The sequence below is a fragment of the Aethalodelphis obliquidens genome, unplaced genomic scaffold, assembly GCF_003676395.1.
Source record: "Aethalodelphis obliquidens isolate GAN/ISIS:26980383/991018 unplaced genomic scaffold, ASM367639v1 scaffold1, whole genome shotgun sequence".
Classification (NCBI taxonomy): Eukaryota; Metazoa; Chordata; class Mammalia; order Artiodactyla; family Delphinidae; genus Aethalodelphis; species Aethalodelphis obliquidens.
In genome coordinates, this window is record NW_020837945.1 from 3212987 (window position 1) to 3227595 (window position 14609).

Below are 14609 nucleotides of genomic sequence, written 5' to 3' on the forward strand. Positions count from 1 at the left end.
TCTTTTCATATTATTGATGATTGGTGTCCAGTAAAACTGCGGTTTTTAGAACATAAATATTTGACCGCAGGATGGAATGCGGCTGGCAGCCCGGTTGCAGCCCACGCCCGAAGGCGCCTGAGGCTTACGCTGTCCTTCTCCGCAGCTGGGCTCCCGTTCTGCGCTGCATCCGTATTATGCATTCCGCACTCGGACAAGCCCTGCAGCTCCATGCAGATGTGCAAGTTCAACAAAGGGGTGACAGCCACTCCATCAGCAGAAACCGCCTGTCTGGGTACCAGACACCAGACGGTCCTGAGCTGGGGACGGGGTCCAGGTCTCGGTGATAACACAGTCTGGGCGGATCTCAGGGAAGAAGGTAAACGTTTGTTTACAGGGATTCCAGAAATTCCCAAAGCTCTGAAACTCTGTGTCTCTGAACAAAGCCCTCTTTGGACTAAAGGCCTTAGTCCCTGTAAGTTTTGTTTTGTTTTTCCTGTTAGATCTGGCTGGACTGACACAGTAGCAGTAGTTTTTAACCGGCCAACTGCACGTCCTGTTATTACCCACTAGTGTTTACCACCTCCCTAGGCCAGTTCAGAACTCGATCAAGAATGGGTTAACGGGGCTTCCCTGGTGGCGCAGTGGTTGAGAGTCCGCCTGCTGATGCAGGGGACGCGGGTTCATGCCCTGGTCCGGGAAGATCCCACATGCCGCGGAGCGGCTGGGCCCGTGAGCCATGGCTGCTGAGCCTGCGCGTCCAGAGCCTGTGCTCCGCAACGGGAGAGGCCACAGAAGGGAAAAACCCAAGTACCAAAAAAAAAAAAAAAAAAAAAAAAAAGAATGGGCTAACGATCGTATGTAACAGGCACTGGGAACACAGCACGGGCCAGGCCCTGTTCTGAGCATTCTGCACATATTAACTCAGTTAAACCTCACCACACTCCTGTGAGTTAAGAACTACTGTTTCCCCCATTTTGCGAAGGGGAAACTGAGGCCCAAGGAGGTGCGGTAACTCGTCCAAAGCCACCCAAGCGGGCCGTCAAGCCGGGATCGAATCCCAGCAACGTGCCTCTGGGGTCCACACCTCCCACCGCCAGGCAGGACGGCCTCTGGCACTCAGGGGAGGCTCTGTTCCGGCCTAGCGGGCCATCCAGGTGGACACGCCAAGCACCCGCTGTGTGAACTGCTCTGATGCCAGGCGGGGTTAGGAAAGAGACGGCGGCCCCTGAAACCAGAGAAGAGGAGGCTCTGCCGTGCTCACCGGGTGGGGAGCTGCCAGGGCCCTGCTCCTGAGAGACCGGGTCCTGGCAGGGCTCACGGTGCATCCAACCCCGGAGCCAGGAAAGCCGTCCGAGGACAGTCTGCCCGATCTGCAGGACACCCGGGCCGTGTGCTGGCTTCCACCTCACCCTTGTCTCTGAGGAGAGACCGGAGGACCAGCCACCTGCGGGCGGGGCCGCGTCTTCAGCCTACCTGAGCTGTGCTCTGCACCCAGCGGACCACCTGGGTCTTGCAGTCTTAGCCAGACCTACCTCAGGTACATGCCAACAGCGTACGCACACAGGAAGGAGTAGTCCAGGGCGCCGAGCAGCTGCTGGAAGTTGTCCTGATCTACGTGGGGCGAAAAGCAACAGGAAAAGGAGGGTATTGTTTACTTTTCACTAAACACCAATTTATGGCCGGGAGAGGTACAATGACGTACGAGACCTCTGCTCTCTACGTCTGGGCGGCGTCCTCAGAGGGAACACAGAAAATACAGCAACTGGAAATCAAGTCACCATGTTTCCAATAATCGCTACATAAACGTTACTCCCATCAGGTCAAATCCCCATTGCTGGCGGTGAGCTTGTGGGTTCTGTTCTGTTTCACATGTTACCCCGGCTTTGGTTCGGGCCCCCCAGGCCAGCCCCACACCACAGCTCTGAGATTGCTCTCTTCTCTCCACCCACAGCTTACGCTCTGTAAGTCCTAACTTCCAGCTTGGACAAATGCAACCTGCAGATGACCTGCAGCAGATCTGACCACTGAGCGACACCCCTGCACACGGGCACGGGAAACGTGCAGCAGCTGAAGGTGCGAGGCTGGTTTGCTGGGAGGAGAGGTTAGTTTGCACCTGGAGGCGCAGCTGCATCTGACAGCATCGTCACCGCTGCTGAGATCAGCCAGCCGGCTCGGGGACTGCCAGCTGTGGAGGAGGCCCGCAGGGATGGCCAGCTTCAGTCACGGGACGAAAGCAGGGGCACGGACGGAGAACTCACCAAATGGGGCCCAGCCACAGTCGGTCCCGTTGTCTGGGAGCTGCTGAGCGGGGGTGTCCCGGGCTTTTGGGCTCTGGCTGTGGAATCCGACCTCCCCCTCATACGAAGCCGTGCAGTAGCTGTGCAGCTCACCCTGGGACATCCATGGGGAGGACAGAAGCCAGAGAGAGAGAGAGTGCACTCAGGTGGGGCTCAGCCGCCCCTCTCCTTACAGCTGTCCTAGGGTGACTGCGTTCTAGGGGGATACGGCACCACTGGGGCGGTGTGTCTAGGGGACCCACAGAGTGCCTGCCAACGAGGACGGTTCCTCCAGCTCCCTAGCGGCCGTCTCCTCCTGAGACACAGCCGACACAGCCTGTACCGGGCTACCCAGAGACGACTGCTCAGAGCAGCCGGGCAGCATGGGGGCCCACCTGCCCAGACGGAAGAATGGATTCATCCTGCTGGATTTATATCATTGACTACAAGTTACAGGTCCACAAGGACGAGGATGAATCTCGAAACAAAATAAGCCTGACACAAAGGAGCACATATGGGAGACTCTGTTTGCGAAGCTCCGGAGGAGGGAAATGAATAAATCCAGGTGACGTTCATCACCTAGGGAAGGGCAACAGTGACAGGACCAGACCCTAACCTGCGTGATGATTTCCCGGGTGAGCGTGTAAACATTTGCTAGGCTAGACACCGCAGATCTGTGCACTTTACTATGTGCAAATCACATGTCAACTCCCCCGCCCAAAACTACCTCAAGGTGCTCCTTAAGGAGGCATCCACACTTCCAGAAGAGTGCCGCAGGGCAGCCGGGGCCGTCCTGGTATGGGGACCTGAGTAACAGGTGACTTAAAACACAAGGGGCAGCAGACAGGACTCCATGCGCCTGCGGTGCCACCACGTGTCCCCTCCCAGGTGGCCCCCGGCTCCCACTTCTGCCCTGCTGGGCGCTTTCTGGGGTTTCCGCTACACGGGGCTCAGATGAACCAATCCATCAGGTGTGAGCGAGGGCAGAAAGGAGGCGTCCTCAAGGTCGAGGAGGTGGCCCTCAGGGGGAGCAGAGGTCCCGAAGGGGCGGCCTTTAATGAGCTGCGACCTGAGAGAGGCTGGGCCTGGGGGGCTGTGAGGAAGCCTGGCCCCGGAAGAAGCATCTACCCCGGGGTCAAGACACAGGGCAGCGGGCGGGGAGCTGCACCCCAGTCCACCAGGTGCGGGGCCAGCCAGGAGGCCTGTCCGCCACCTTCGCCTTGTGGGTACCCCGCCTCTTCAGGAGGGGTCACTAAAGAGGCTGATCTCCTTTAAAAGGCCGCCTTGCTAGGGCTGTGGTCAGCCGCGGCGGGACACCTGATTTTACACGGACACGTGCCCCCGAGACCCGGCCTGGCACACAGGACCCAGCCACTCTGTGGTTACGTGGCTTTGTCATCTTCGCTGGGCTGCTCTGCTGTAATTTAAACACAAGGTTCCGCTAAAACTAGCCAAGGTTCCGCTTTCCAAACTCAAAGTAACCCTTTGCAGACAGCTTTCCTCCGCCGAGCTCCCACTCTCCGGTGGTGGAGGCCGGGCGCTGTCGTCCTGGGATCCTCCGAGCTCCTTCCCTGCCCGCCTGAGAAACTGTGGACGTGGCTGTGAATTTGGGACGGGGACACGGGGGAGCCCTGCCTCTCTGCATGAAGCTGGATTGCCAGCACTTCCCCACCCGCCTGATGTGATCATTTCCTTCTCCTCTTTGCCCTCAGAAGTCAGGTGTGTCCGCCCACCTTTCTCTGCTGCTTCTCTTGGAAGCCAGCCGGGCCTGCAGGCACCACTGATGCTGTCTATTCACCTTTCAATAAGGGAGCCACAGGCAGGACGCAAGGACCCCCATGGGCTGAGGGGGACCCTCGAGCGGGGCTGGCGTGGGGTTCCTAACACACGCCTTACACGGAAGCCCGGGAAGAGGACCGTTATGGACGCGGCTCCCACTGGCAGGTCCACATCCTCCTTCACCATCCACGGGGGATATAAAGGATTAGAAATCATCCCTTTTTGTTTCATTAACAAGCAGAAGAGGTTTTCTGTTTTGGTTTGTCCCGGGATGAGAGGTGCCGGTCAGGGAGACGGGCTCCGAGCCGGGATCCTGGCGCTGCTGTCCCAGTTTCCAACCTCGGCCGACTCACGGGGACTCCCCACAGCCTCCCCACAGTGCCGACGGGCACAGCGCGGCCCGTCGGCACTGCCTTAAAGACGGGCATGTGGAGGTGTGTGCAGAGAGCTCCTCTCCGGGTCCCTCGCCCAGAAAGGCTCAGCGACTGGCAGCTGTGTGTTTGGGGTCCACCCACACAGGGGCACCCCAGGGCCTCCAGCTGGCCCTAATCTCATTCAGCTCCCTTCTCTCCCCAGACCTCCTCCTTCATATGAGAAATGCAATCTCCAGCCCACCCCGCTGAGAAGCTGAAGCAAAAGCAATAAAAGGCTTGACGTTACTTGAGCATAAAGAGTTCTGAGGATATGAAATGACCACATGTTAGCTTTTAATAAGACTCTGCCGTATTTTAACTTTCCAATGAGTTTTATTCCCCAAACCTGGTGTTTGCAGGAAAATTAAGGATTAATGAAACTAAGATAAACTTAGTTTGTCAGAAAGAAAACTCACCAGGTGAACTGATCCTTACCAGGTTATAAAATCATTTTGGGGGTGGGGAGCTAGTCCTTTGCTTTCATAAAAGCAGTCTCCTTTGCAAATTTCTTACACATGTGCCTTTCAACAGATAACACATAAAATTAATCAAAATACACCAGGCAGTGATTAAAAGTCGATCATTCAAAAGACAATGTGGCAGCCGAGAAATACGGCTGTGAAACTCCAAGGGGGAAGAGCAGAATGGAACATTCCAGGTGCACGGGGCTCATAAGTGCTTAGAAATGTCTGTGTAATACACAAAGGAACGGCAACAACACAATAAACCGCAAGACACCAGAGTGACTGGAAGGTGGGCGGGGGGTGGGGTGGGTGGGTGGGGAGTGAGAGAAGACAGGTGTGGACATGATGGAAGGATGCAGAAAACAGCCATGACGTCACGAAGCACCATGTGGGGGGGAGGGGCAGAGACATGGGGGTGTGCACTTACCTCCCACCTACAGATCCCCTCTCTAGCGCCCTCCACCCCCAGCACTGGGCAGCTGGAGCTGCAGGAGACATGTTCCCTGTAAGCGCCACACACACCGGCCCGTGCAGTCCCTTAGGCACCAATGTTTTTATATAAATGTACATTAATGAAGACTCTACGCGCTAAACTCTGAACTTGAGCAGTTTCACCCTGAGAAACTCTTTATGCGCTCATTCATTCCAAAAACATGGGCTCTTCGGCTCTCTGGCCAAGGCTACAGCGAGCTGCTCGTTGCCTGTGGGAGTGGGGAAGGGGTCCAGAAGATGCTGAGAGGGGCAGGAGACTGAGAGCCGGGGATTCGGGCCTCATCAGGAGGAGGGGGGCTGTGTCAGCTTCACTTCACCTCTGAACGACACACGGAGTGTCGTGTGTGCGCACGTACGTGCATGTGTGTGTCCATAATCTATACAGAGTGTATATGTGTAGTAAATTTTCTAGGGTTCATTAGGTTGTGTGGGTCCTTTTATTTTAACTAGTCCTTTAGACTCCTTTTATGAAGCTCTCGGTTAAAAGAACTCTCCAAAGCATTATGCAAAAGAAGTCCTAGAAGCGAAATGAAAGCTCTGGCGCTCGCTATGCTCTGAAGGCTGGTGTTTCCACCAAATTCACGTGTTGAAACCTAACCCCCGAGGTGACGGTACTAGGAGGTAGGGCCTTTAGCAGGTGATTAGGTCATGAGGGTGGAGCCCTCATGAATGGGATTAGTGCTCTTTTAAACGGACCCCAGAGAGCTCCTCAACCTTCCACCAAGTGAAGCTACAAGGAAGCGGCCGTGTGCAAGCTGGAAGAGGGCCCTCACCAGAAACTGACCGTGCTGCACCCGCCCTGACCTGGGACGTCCAGCCTTCAGAACTGTGAGCAACAAATGTCTGCTGGCTACAGCCGCCCAGTCGATGGTATTTTGTTACAGCAGCAAGAGTGGATGAGACAGCGCTCAAAACAGGAAGAACAGACAACCTGGGCCCCAGCACCCAGGAGGTGGTCAGTGCACAGGAGCCATATGAAAATGGACCAGACACACGCCTGCATATGCAAAGGTACACCCACTCACAAAGGTGTACAGAAGTACACAGGGAAGCTTTCGGGTCACTGTCTTTTTTTTTTTAAATGGGATCATTCTACACGGACTTATGTCCACCTTGACTCTTCTGACTCAAAAATACCTGCTGGGAGTCTTTCTGAGTCGACTGGTTTGGCTCCAATGAATTCTTTTAAGTGGTTGCACATATCGGAATATGGGTGTGCCACAACGTACTCACACTTTCAGCTGCTGAGTAAGTTCACAGAATAGCCACGTTTTATTTCTTTCCTTTAAAAAAAAAATTGCAGACAATGCTACAAAAAAGATGCCTATGCAAATACTCCTAAGGGCTGGCGCTTCCATTCTTATGGACAAGATTCCCAGAAGCAGGACTGAAGGACAAGCGTTTTTAATTTCAACAGGTGTTACCCAGATGCTTTCCAAAAGGCCGTAACACTTCACATCTCTATCACCCGTACCTGAAAGTCTTCTCCCGCCATCACTGCCAGCAACAGGGGCTATTACTCTTTTAGGTGTTTTGCCACTTTGTGGGTATAAAGTGGTATATCCCTATATCCCTTGTCTGTGAACTGCCTCTTCACCCCCTCCGTCCATCATTCCTTTGGATTTCCCAACTTCATACCCCTAAGAGGGACATCATCTTGTTCTTGGATTTTTACTTTTTATTTTTTACATTTAAATCTTTAATCCATCCATCTATTCTTTATAAGATAGGAGTTCAACTTTATTTCTTCCAGATGAATCTGCAGTTGTGTCAACACCATTTATTAGATGAACTATACTTTTCCCGTCACCTCTGTCAGCCATTCTACTGTATGTTTCCACAGTATTTTCTATATTTTTCTACTGGCCTCTTTGTCTATGCTCATGCAATACCATAATAATTTGATTATAGTGGCTTAAAAAATGTTCCCTTTTCCACACTTTCCTTGGTAATTAATTCTTGGTCATTCTTTTCACATAAACTCTAAGATTATTTTATTCAGTTAAAAAAGACATTGCTGAGATTTTCACTGGAGTTGTGTCCTATTTAAATACGAATACTGGGAACGGCAGAGCTTTCCAGATAGCAAGTTTCCCACCCAAAGCCAAGGTACGCACTTCCAGCCTTTCAGGCTTTGTTTTCTGTCCGCCACTGAGGATTTCACGGCTTTCTTTTCCTGGGTCCCGTGTGTGCAGAGAGGGCTGGACATTCACACTCAGACCGGTCAATGTGACGGCTCCCCTCGGGGACCTTGGATCCCCTGCAGCTCAGGCTCTCCCCGAGAACCCTCTGCTTTCAGGCTTTTGCTCTGGCCCAGCCCGGGGGTGGGGGGCCAGGGAAGAGCCCCCCAGAGTGTCCCTCGGGCAGTGTGCAGGCCCCACCTGTCCATCGGCCTCCAGTTAAGAGGCAGGGCTAGCACTGGAGCAGCTCTCAGAACACAGCGGGGTTGTAACCCCACCTCCTCCCAGCCCTGTTTTCATCACTATCACTTATTTTTCCTTTTTGCTATATACTAAAATCAGAGAAAAATGAAAGGTTTCATCAGTGGTTAAACTAAGTCTAAACAGAGTAGCCTCGTGCCAACACGACATGTCACGTCCCTGGAAGTGACATTAAAGGATATGAATCACTGTATGATTCATCGCCCCTGGCGATCAGTTCCAGGTACGCAAATGTATTTTAATTTTGTTTTGCTCATAATGTGCTAATAAATATAGGCTATAGATAATTCAGGCTGTTCCTTGGGTCAACAGCACCATTACTACTTCTAGTTTTATAAATAAGATGAGCTAAATAAAGCACAAGGCATTGCAAAGTAACTTATCGTATGGAGTGTGACATCTGATCTATCTCAGAAGGCAAAGAAGCCCCGGGGTTCTGCGTTAGGCCAATCCACACATCCAGGCACGTCTAAGGTGCTAAGTCAGACAACCTGCGTGTTGAAGAAAATCTGGGTGTGATGCTGCGACTGTACCCAGCTTCTTACACCTGCCCTAGAGACCCGTGGCAGGGAGGGTAAGGGCAGGGACCCTGGAGTCAGCCCGACCCTGTGGAATTCACCTGAGGTGGCCCTGGCCTACACAGAGGAATTAGGCCCCTGAGTCTCAGTTTCCTCAAAAGGACACGCACAGGACGGCCGTGACGATGAGATTAAATAAGGGAGGCGCGCACCTTGTCAGGCGCGGGGCTCAGCCAGTGGCAGTCACCGTGACCGACGAAAACTTAACTAAGAGCCGGACCCCTCATCACTAAGCCCCAAGCCCCCGACGGGGAAGCCGCGAGAGTGGCCTGGAACAATGCCGCATCCCTTCCTGGCTAAATGGGGACCCTCGTGGCCACCAGAAGGAGACCCTCCAGTGGCCAGCCCCCCTCAGCATGCTGCCTCGGTCCCAACACGGGCCCCGCGCCTGTCAGGCTGCTGCTGCACCGCGACGCCCCCAGCAGGCCAGGACTGGCCCCAGGACCCTCGCCCGGCCTTGCAGGATCCATCGGAGCCGCAGGAAGGCTCCCGACCCCGCCGGCTCCTTCAGTTCTAGGCACTCCCTAAGGTCCCTTCAACGGTCTCTTCCCTTTTCATAACTTGCCTTTCTCTTGAGCCATATGTGTACTTCCCTAACCAGGAAGGCAGGAATTAGTAGTATTTAAGTTGACAGGGGCGGGTTGGTCCTTGGTACTGATATTAGAGACACTGGTCAAGTGGATGACGGCCCACCCTCTCCTGTCCCATCCTTTGCTCTGTTTTGAAAACTGCATTATAAAAGGTCTGCAAAGATTGCCATAGTTATTCAAACTTCGTACATTAAAAAAGGGAGAAGTTTGCAAGCGACCGGAAGGGCCGGGGAAATGCCTGCTTACTAGGGGTCGAGGAATTCTAGGGTCCTTGGAGTAGAGGGATGGTGTTTCACGCCCACTGGGCGTTGCTGGAGACCAGGGAACACAGAACCGTCCAGAGAAGCAACAGCCTCGGCACTGCCTCTGCCACCGGCCGGGAGCCCGAGACGACAGCTGTCCAGCAGTCGGCCCCTCCTCCCCCCGACCCGGGGAGCAGAGGAGGCAGGACTACAAAGGTCAGTGGAGTCACAGTCCTGGACCTGCGTCCTGGCCAAAGAGGAGAAAGTGACGGAGGGGTAGTCGGGCTGTAAATGAACTACCTTTGGCCCTGGACGATTTCCTCGTCCCTTCTATGATAAAGGCTCAGCAGCCATTCAAGCCAGCTGACAGTCTGCAGGCAAAATGACGTCATTCCAGTGAGGGTAAGAAAACGACTCTGCTTTTCCCCAGGTTACAACTGGCTACTACGTAGGACTGTCTCCTTTAATCTTCTTTTCCCCAAGTCGAGTTAAATGCCTGCTTAATAACTTCCTGCCCACCCATCACTCACACAGGAACTCAGTGTTCTAAGAATAATGGAGAAACACCACCACTGCCAGACTTAGGATCAAAGCCTAATGACCGTAGAAGCAATCTGGGGAACATTTTTAGACTGGATATATTCGGAGGGGAAGTTCACACAAGACAGAATAGATATGTAATTAAGCTTTAGAATTCTGGGACAGTCAACGAATATAATCGAAAGTATACTACCTCTGAAATTATAAATCCCAAAACCATTTTAAAGCTATTAATTTCAGAAAAGAGAAACTAAAAACCAAAGCAGCAAAGTACCTTGCTTCTCAACAATCCATTTTCTCCATTTATCTTACTGCTCTCCCCCAAACTCCCCTTCCCCCCAACCGGCTCACTAGTTCCTTACAGAGATTACAGGCAGGAAATGACATCGGGTGCTTTTAATGATTTCTTACCTTAACTATGCTGATAGGCTTTCGAGATAAGTGAAAACTTGCATACAGCAAAAATGTCAAAATAAAAATGAAGGCTCTGTACCTGAAACACAAAACAGTGGCAGGGATGACATAAAATAATATAAGATGCCGTATGATCCAGCAACCCCACTCCTAGGCGTACACCCAGACAAAACCGTAATTCGAAAAGATACATGCACCTTCTGTTTGTTCGTAGCAGCACTAGTTACAATAGCCAAGACGTGGAAACAGCCTCAACGCCCATCGACAGGTGAATGGATAAACGAGATGTGGTGCATATGTGCAATGGAATATTACCCATCCGTAAGACAGAATGTAATAATGCCACTTGCAGCAACATGGATGGGCCTAGAGATGATCATACGAAGTGAAGTAAGTCAGAAGGCGAAAGACACATATCATATGCTATCACTTATATGTGGAATCTAAAATATGACACAAGTGAACCTATCTGCAAAACAGAAACAGACTCACAGACATAGAGAACAGACTTGTGGTTGCCGAGGGGGAGGGAAGCGGATGGGAGGGCTGGACTGGGAGTTTGGGATCAGTAGATGCAAACTACTACATAGAGAATGGATAGACAACAAGGTCCTCCTGTAGAGCACAGGCAACTATAGTCAATATCCTGGGATAATCCACAATGGGAAAGAGTATGAAAGCGAACATATTTGTATAACGAACACATACATGTATCACTTTGCTGTACGGCAGAAATTAAACACAACGTTGTAAACCAACCATACTTCAATTTAAAAAAAAGGTGCATTAAGAATCCATTGCAACGGGATTCTTAAATTTCCTTATGCTGTATTTTTTTTACTCAGTCCTACATCAAAGATCAATCCTGTTTATAACACCACTACAATATTTTAAAAATGTGCCACTTTTACTTTGTTAATTGAAACTATTTAAACCATCATGGGAAAAACTAACCAAAGAGAAACCTGGGACACAGATGTACACACGGGTTTACAAAGCAGACAAAAAGGAATGATGATTTAGTGCGTAACGGAATCAACTGCAAGCGACTTATAAGCCTGCTACCCTGGGCACTTAAGATCATATTTATTTTTTACTTTTTAGAAGGACACAGCAAGGCGGAAATATAACTATTTCACCGGCCTCAGTGAGAACAGCTCAGTGACGCTGACAAGCTATGAATAAGGCCAATGGCATAAAAACTAGTGGCCCAAAGCCCTGCTGCTGCGCTTGGTTTATGAGAAAAGCAGTTCGAGAGGAAGTGCTGAGGTGTATGGAGACTACAGACAAGAAGATACTTTAGCAAGAAGTCTAAATGTGGTTCTAAATGTTTGAACCACCCTATAGAAAAGCCGCCCTTCGGGGAAGACAACGGGTCAGGAGGATAAAGTCCTTGGGGCCCCTAACCCTGAAGAACCCGTCCTGTTCTGGTCTGCAAAGGCCAGTGACCTTCCAACTGCGTGCGGGCTTAAACCCGTCATGACCCAAGGTGGAGGCAGGGGCGACAGAGCAGACAGGGGCCGCAGGGGGGGCCACGGCCCCCGGGGGGGCGGCTCATTCAAGGCCCCCGATGAGGACAGGACCTTCCTCCTGCCTCCCACCCACGTTTCCAATGTTGTGATTTACTTTTCAAGGGTAGCTTTCTGGACTAACGAACACGAAGACTCCTGAGGGTGTCTGGCTCCCTGGCCACCAGAAAAGGCAGGAGTCAAATAAATATTGCCAGCTTTTTAACAAAAGGTCATATTTCAGGTGGGAAAAAAGGCTTGGTAGTACCGTGGGACTCAAACCGCCAACCTCTGGAACACCTGCGCTTAGCGAGGGCACACCACGCCCACTTCATCGAGGAAACACTGACTGATGGTTTTCCTAGGACTTTTCTCTTCGAGCCCCTGCCAATGAGCAGGTAGGAAAAAAGTGAGACTAAAACCAAGTGGGTGTGTCGTCTATCGCAAAGAACACAGACTATGCAAGTACAGTGGACCTGTAACAAAGTCTAGGCTTTTGTCCTTGTGTTTCTGAAAGTCATCCGTTTTGGTAGGGGGTGGAGGTCTCTCAGTTCCTTGCTGGAACCTCTCCGCATCCCACCCCCTGCTCCTCTGCAGCAGCTTATGAAGGTTCTAGGCCACTGGAACTTTCAACACCCGAATTTCCAGCCCATAGCTAGACCCATTGGTTGCTTGATGCCCACTTGCTAGGGCTAGTGTGGACTGTGGGGGACCCCGATCGGCCCCCATCTGGGTACAGAGCTCCCTTTTCCCATCTCCACAAGGAGTAAGAAAATACTCAGTCTGAGTTACCTCCAGCCCCTCCCAAATCAGAGTCTGAGAGGATTTGGAGCCCTCAAGGATGCTACACACAACCAGCTTACAGGTGTGCCATTGGCCAGGAGACTCTGAATTTCATCATCACCCAGCTCACAAGGACTTGGAAAGAGCAGGTCTACTTAAATGGGCCTTGGGGGGGCTTCCCTGGTGGCGCAGTGGTTAAGAATCCACCTGCCAATGCAGCGACACGGGTTCGAGCCCTGGTCCGGGAAGATCCCACACGTCGCGGAGCAACTGAGCCCGTGCACCACAACTACTGAGCCTGTGCTCTAGAGCCAGTGAGACACAACTACTGAGCCTGCAAGCCACAACTACTGAGCCGTCGTGCCACAACTACTGAAGCCCACGTGCCTAGAGCCCGTGCTCCACAACAAGAGAAGCCACCGCAATGAGAAGCCCACGCACCACAACGAAGAGTAACCCCCACTTGCCGCAACTAGAGAAAGCCCGTGCACAGCAACAAAGACCCAACGCAGCCAAAAATCAAATAAATAAACTTAAAAAGAAAATGGGCCTCAGGTTCATGGTCTCCACTCTCTACCCAGAACATTCCACTTATAAATATTCTAGTTTTATTAAGTGCATTTAATATATTTATTAAATAGAATAAATAAACCCCGAAATAACGAGCTCGTCCATATGCCTCGATCAGGTCTGAAGACCCCTGGGGCCCTAACACACCTGCATTCATTTCTAGGCTGTCAAGCTGTCCAGGTTACTGGAACCCAGCAGCCATTCCCGGGCCCTCGCCTGCTTGTCTAGCGGGCGGTCTTGCATGGGATGCTCACCTGCCAGGGCCTGCAGGGGTGCAAGTGGTTCCCATGACCGCCCCGTGCTGGGGGATGCCACACGCTGGAGCACAACCATGAAAGCCCCGAGAACACCGAGGGCTACAGAGTGGAGAACTTGCCTCCAGACATTTTCAGTTCAGTTTTGGGTGGAGGTGAAACGCCTTGATGAATCAGGTCCTTTGGGAAGAGTACCGGCCTGCCAGTTAGCAGGGTTCTCGGAGGGAACCTGCTCTGCAGAATCAGGGCAAAGGGTCAACCTACCCTGCACACCAGGAGTTTCCTAGACACACACAGAAGGTATGTCTCCTAAAGAGGAACCCGATCTTTCATTTCGCCAGTATCAGGCCAACGCTACTCCCTGTTTTCAAATCCTTCCTCTCTCCTTCCTCATCTTATTACGTAGGATTTGAGGAGAGGGGAAGACCCAGCAGCTAGAGGCTGAGCTTTCCACTTCTGGAAGGCCTAAACACAGCCCCACTGGTCACTTTTAAACCATTGTGGGGCTGGTGCCTTCCTAGCGGCCATGGCAATACCCCCGTCCGGGTGAGCGAGCAGACTTTTTACTTCTGCAGGGTTATCCTGGGTTATGGGGATTAAACAATCCTCCAGAAGCCCTTTCTCATTTTGTAATTCTATCCTCGTCCACCCTCTTCCTTTATCACTTGTGAAGCAAGGACTTTGGATAATATTTGTTTCCTTTTATCCATCTTGCAGTGGGTTGAATACTGTCCCCCCCAAAATTGATGTCCACCATAAATTTTAGAATGTGGCCTCATTTGGAAATCGGGTCTTGCAGATGTAATTAGTTACGTTGAGGTCATACTTAACTCACATACGACCTAAAATCCACTAAGATCCTAAATCCAGCTCCGTGTCCTTATAAAAGGCCAGGGGGAGACACAGAGACAGACAGGGAGGAAGGCCACGGGGTGATGCAGGTAGAGCTGGACAAGGAAAACTAGGACCGCCAGCAGCCGCCAGAAACGGGAAGAGGCAAGGAAGCGTGCTTCCCTTGAGCCTTCCATGGGAGTACGGCCCTACCGACACCTTGATCTCAGACGTCTGCCTTCCAGAACCACGAAAAAACTAATTTCTGTTCTTTTTTTTTTTTTTGTGGTTCGCGGGCCTCTCACTGTTGTGGCCTCTCCCATTGTGGAGCACAGGCTCCGGACGCGCAGGCTCAGCGGCCATGGTTCACGGGCCCAGCTGCTCCGCGGCATGTGGGATCTTCCCGGACCGGGGCACGAACCCGCGTCCCCTGCATCGGCAGGCGGACTCCC

The 14609-nt window shown here is 51.9% G+C and overlaps 1 protein-coding gene across 25 annotated transcripts in view; it reads right to left on the minus strand.

Annotated features, from left to right (window-relative positions):
• SLC37A1 (solute carrier family 37 member 1) overlaps positions 1-14609 on the minus strand; it is an 80105-nt gene that overhangs the window by 42093 nt on the left and 23403 nt on the right. For 23 of the 25 annotated variants that reach the window (XR_003429344.1, XR_003429213.1, XR_003429309.1 and 20 more), the window contains 3 exons: positions 10209-10290; positions 2241-2373; positions 1515-1593 (listed from right to left, as the gene is read on the minus strand). Coding sequence is in view for 17 of the 25 variants with exons in the window: in XM_027089098.1 (XP_026944899.1) it covers positions 1515-1593; positions 2241-2373; positions 10209-10290 (294 nt within the window). In the remaining 8 variants the exon portion in view is untranslated. Of the gene's footprint in view, positions 1-128; positions 271-1514; positions 1594-2240; positions 2374-10208; positions 10291-14609 lie in introns of those variants that run through there. The other 2 variants (XM_027090063.1, XM_027089969.1) reach the window with 2 other exon arrangements.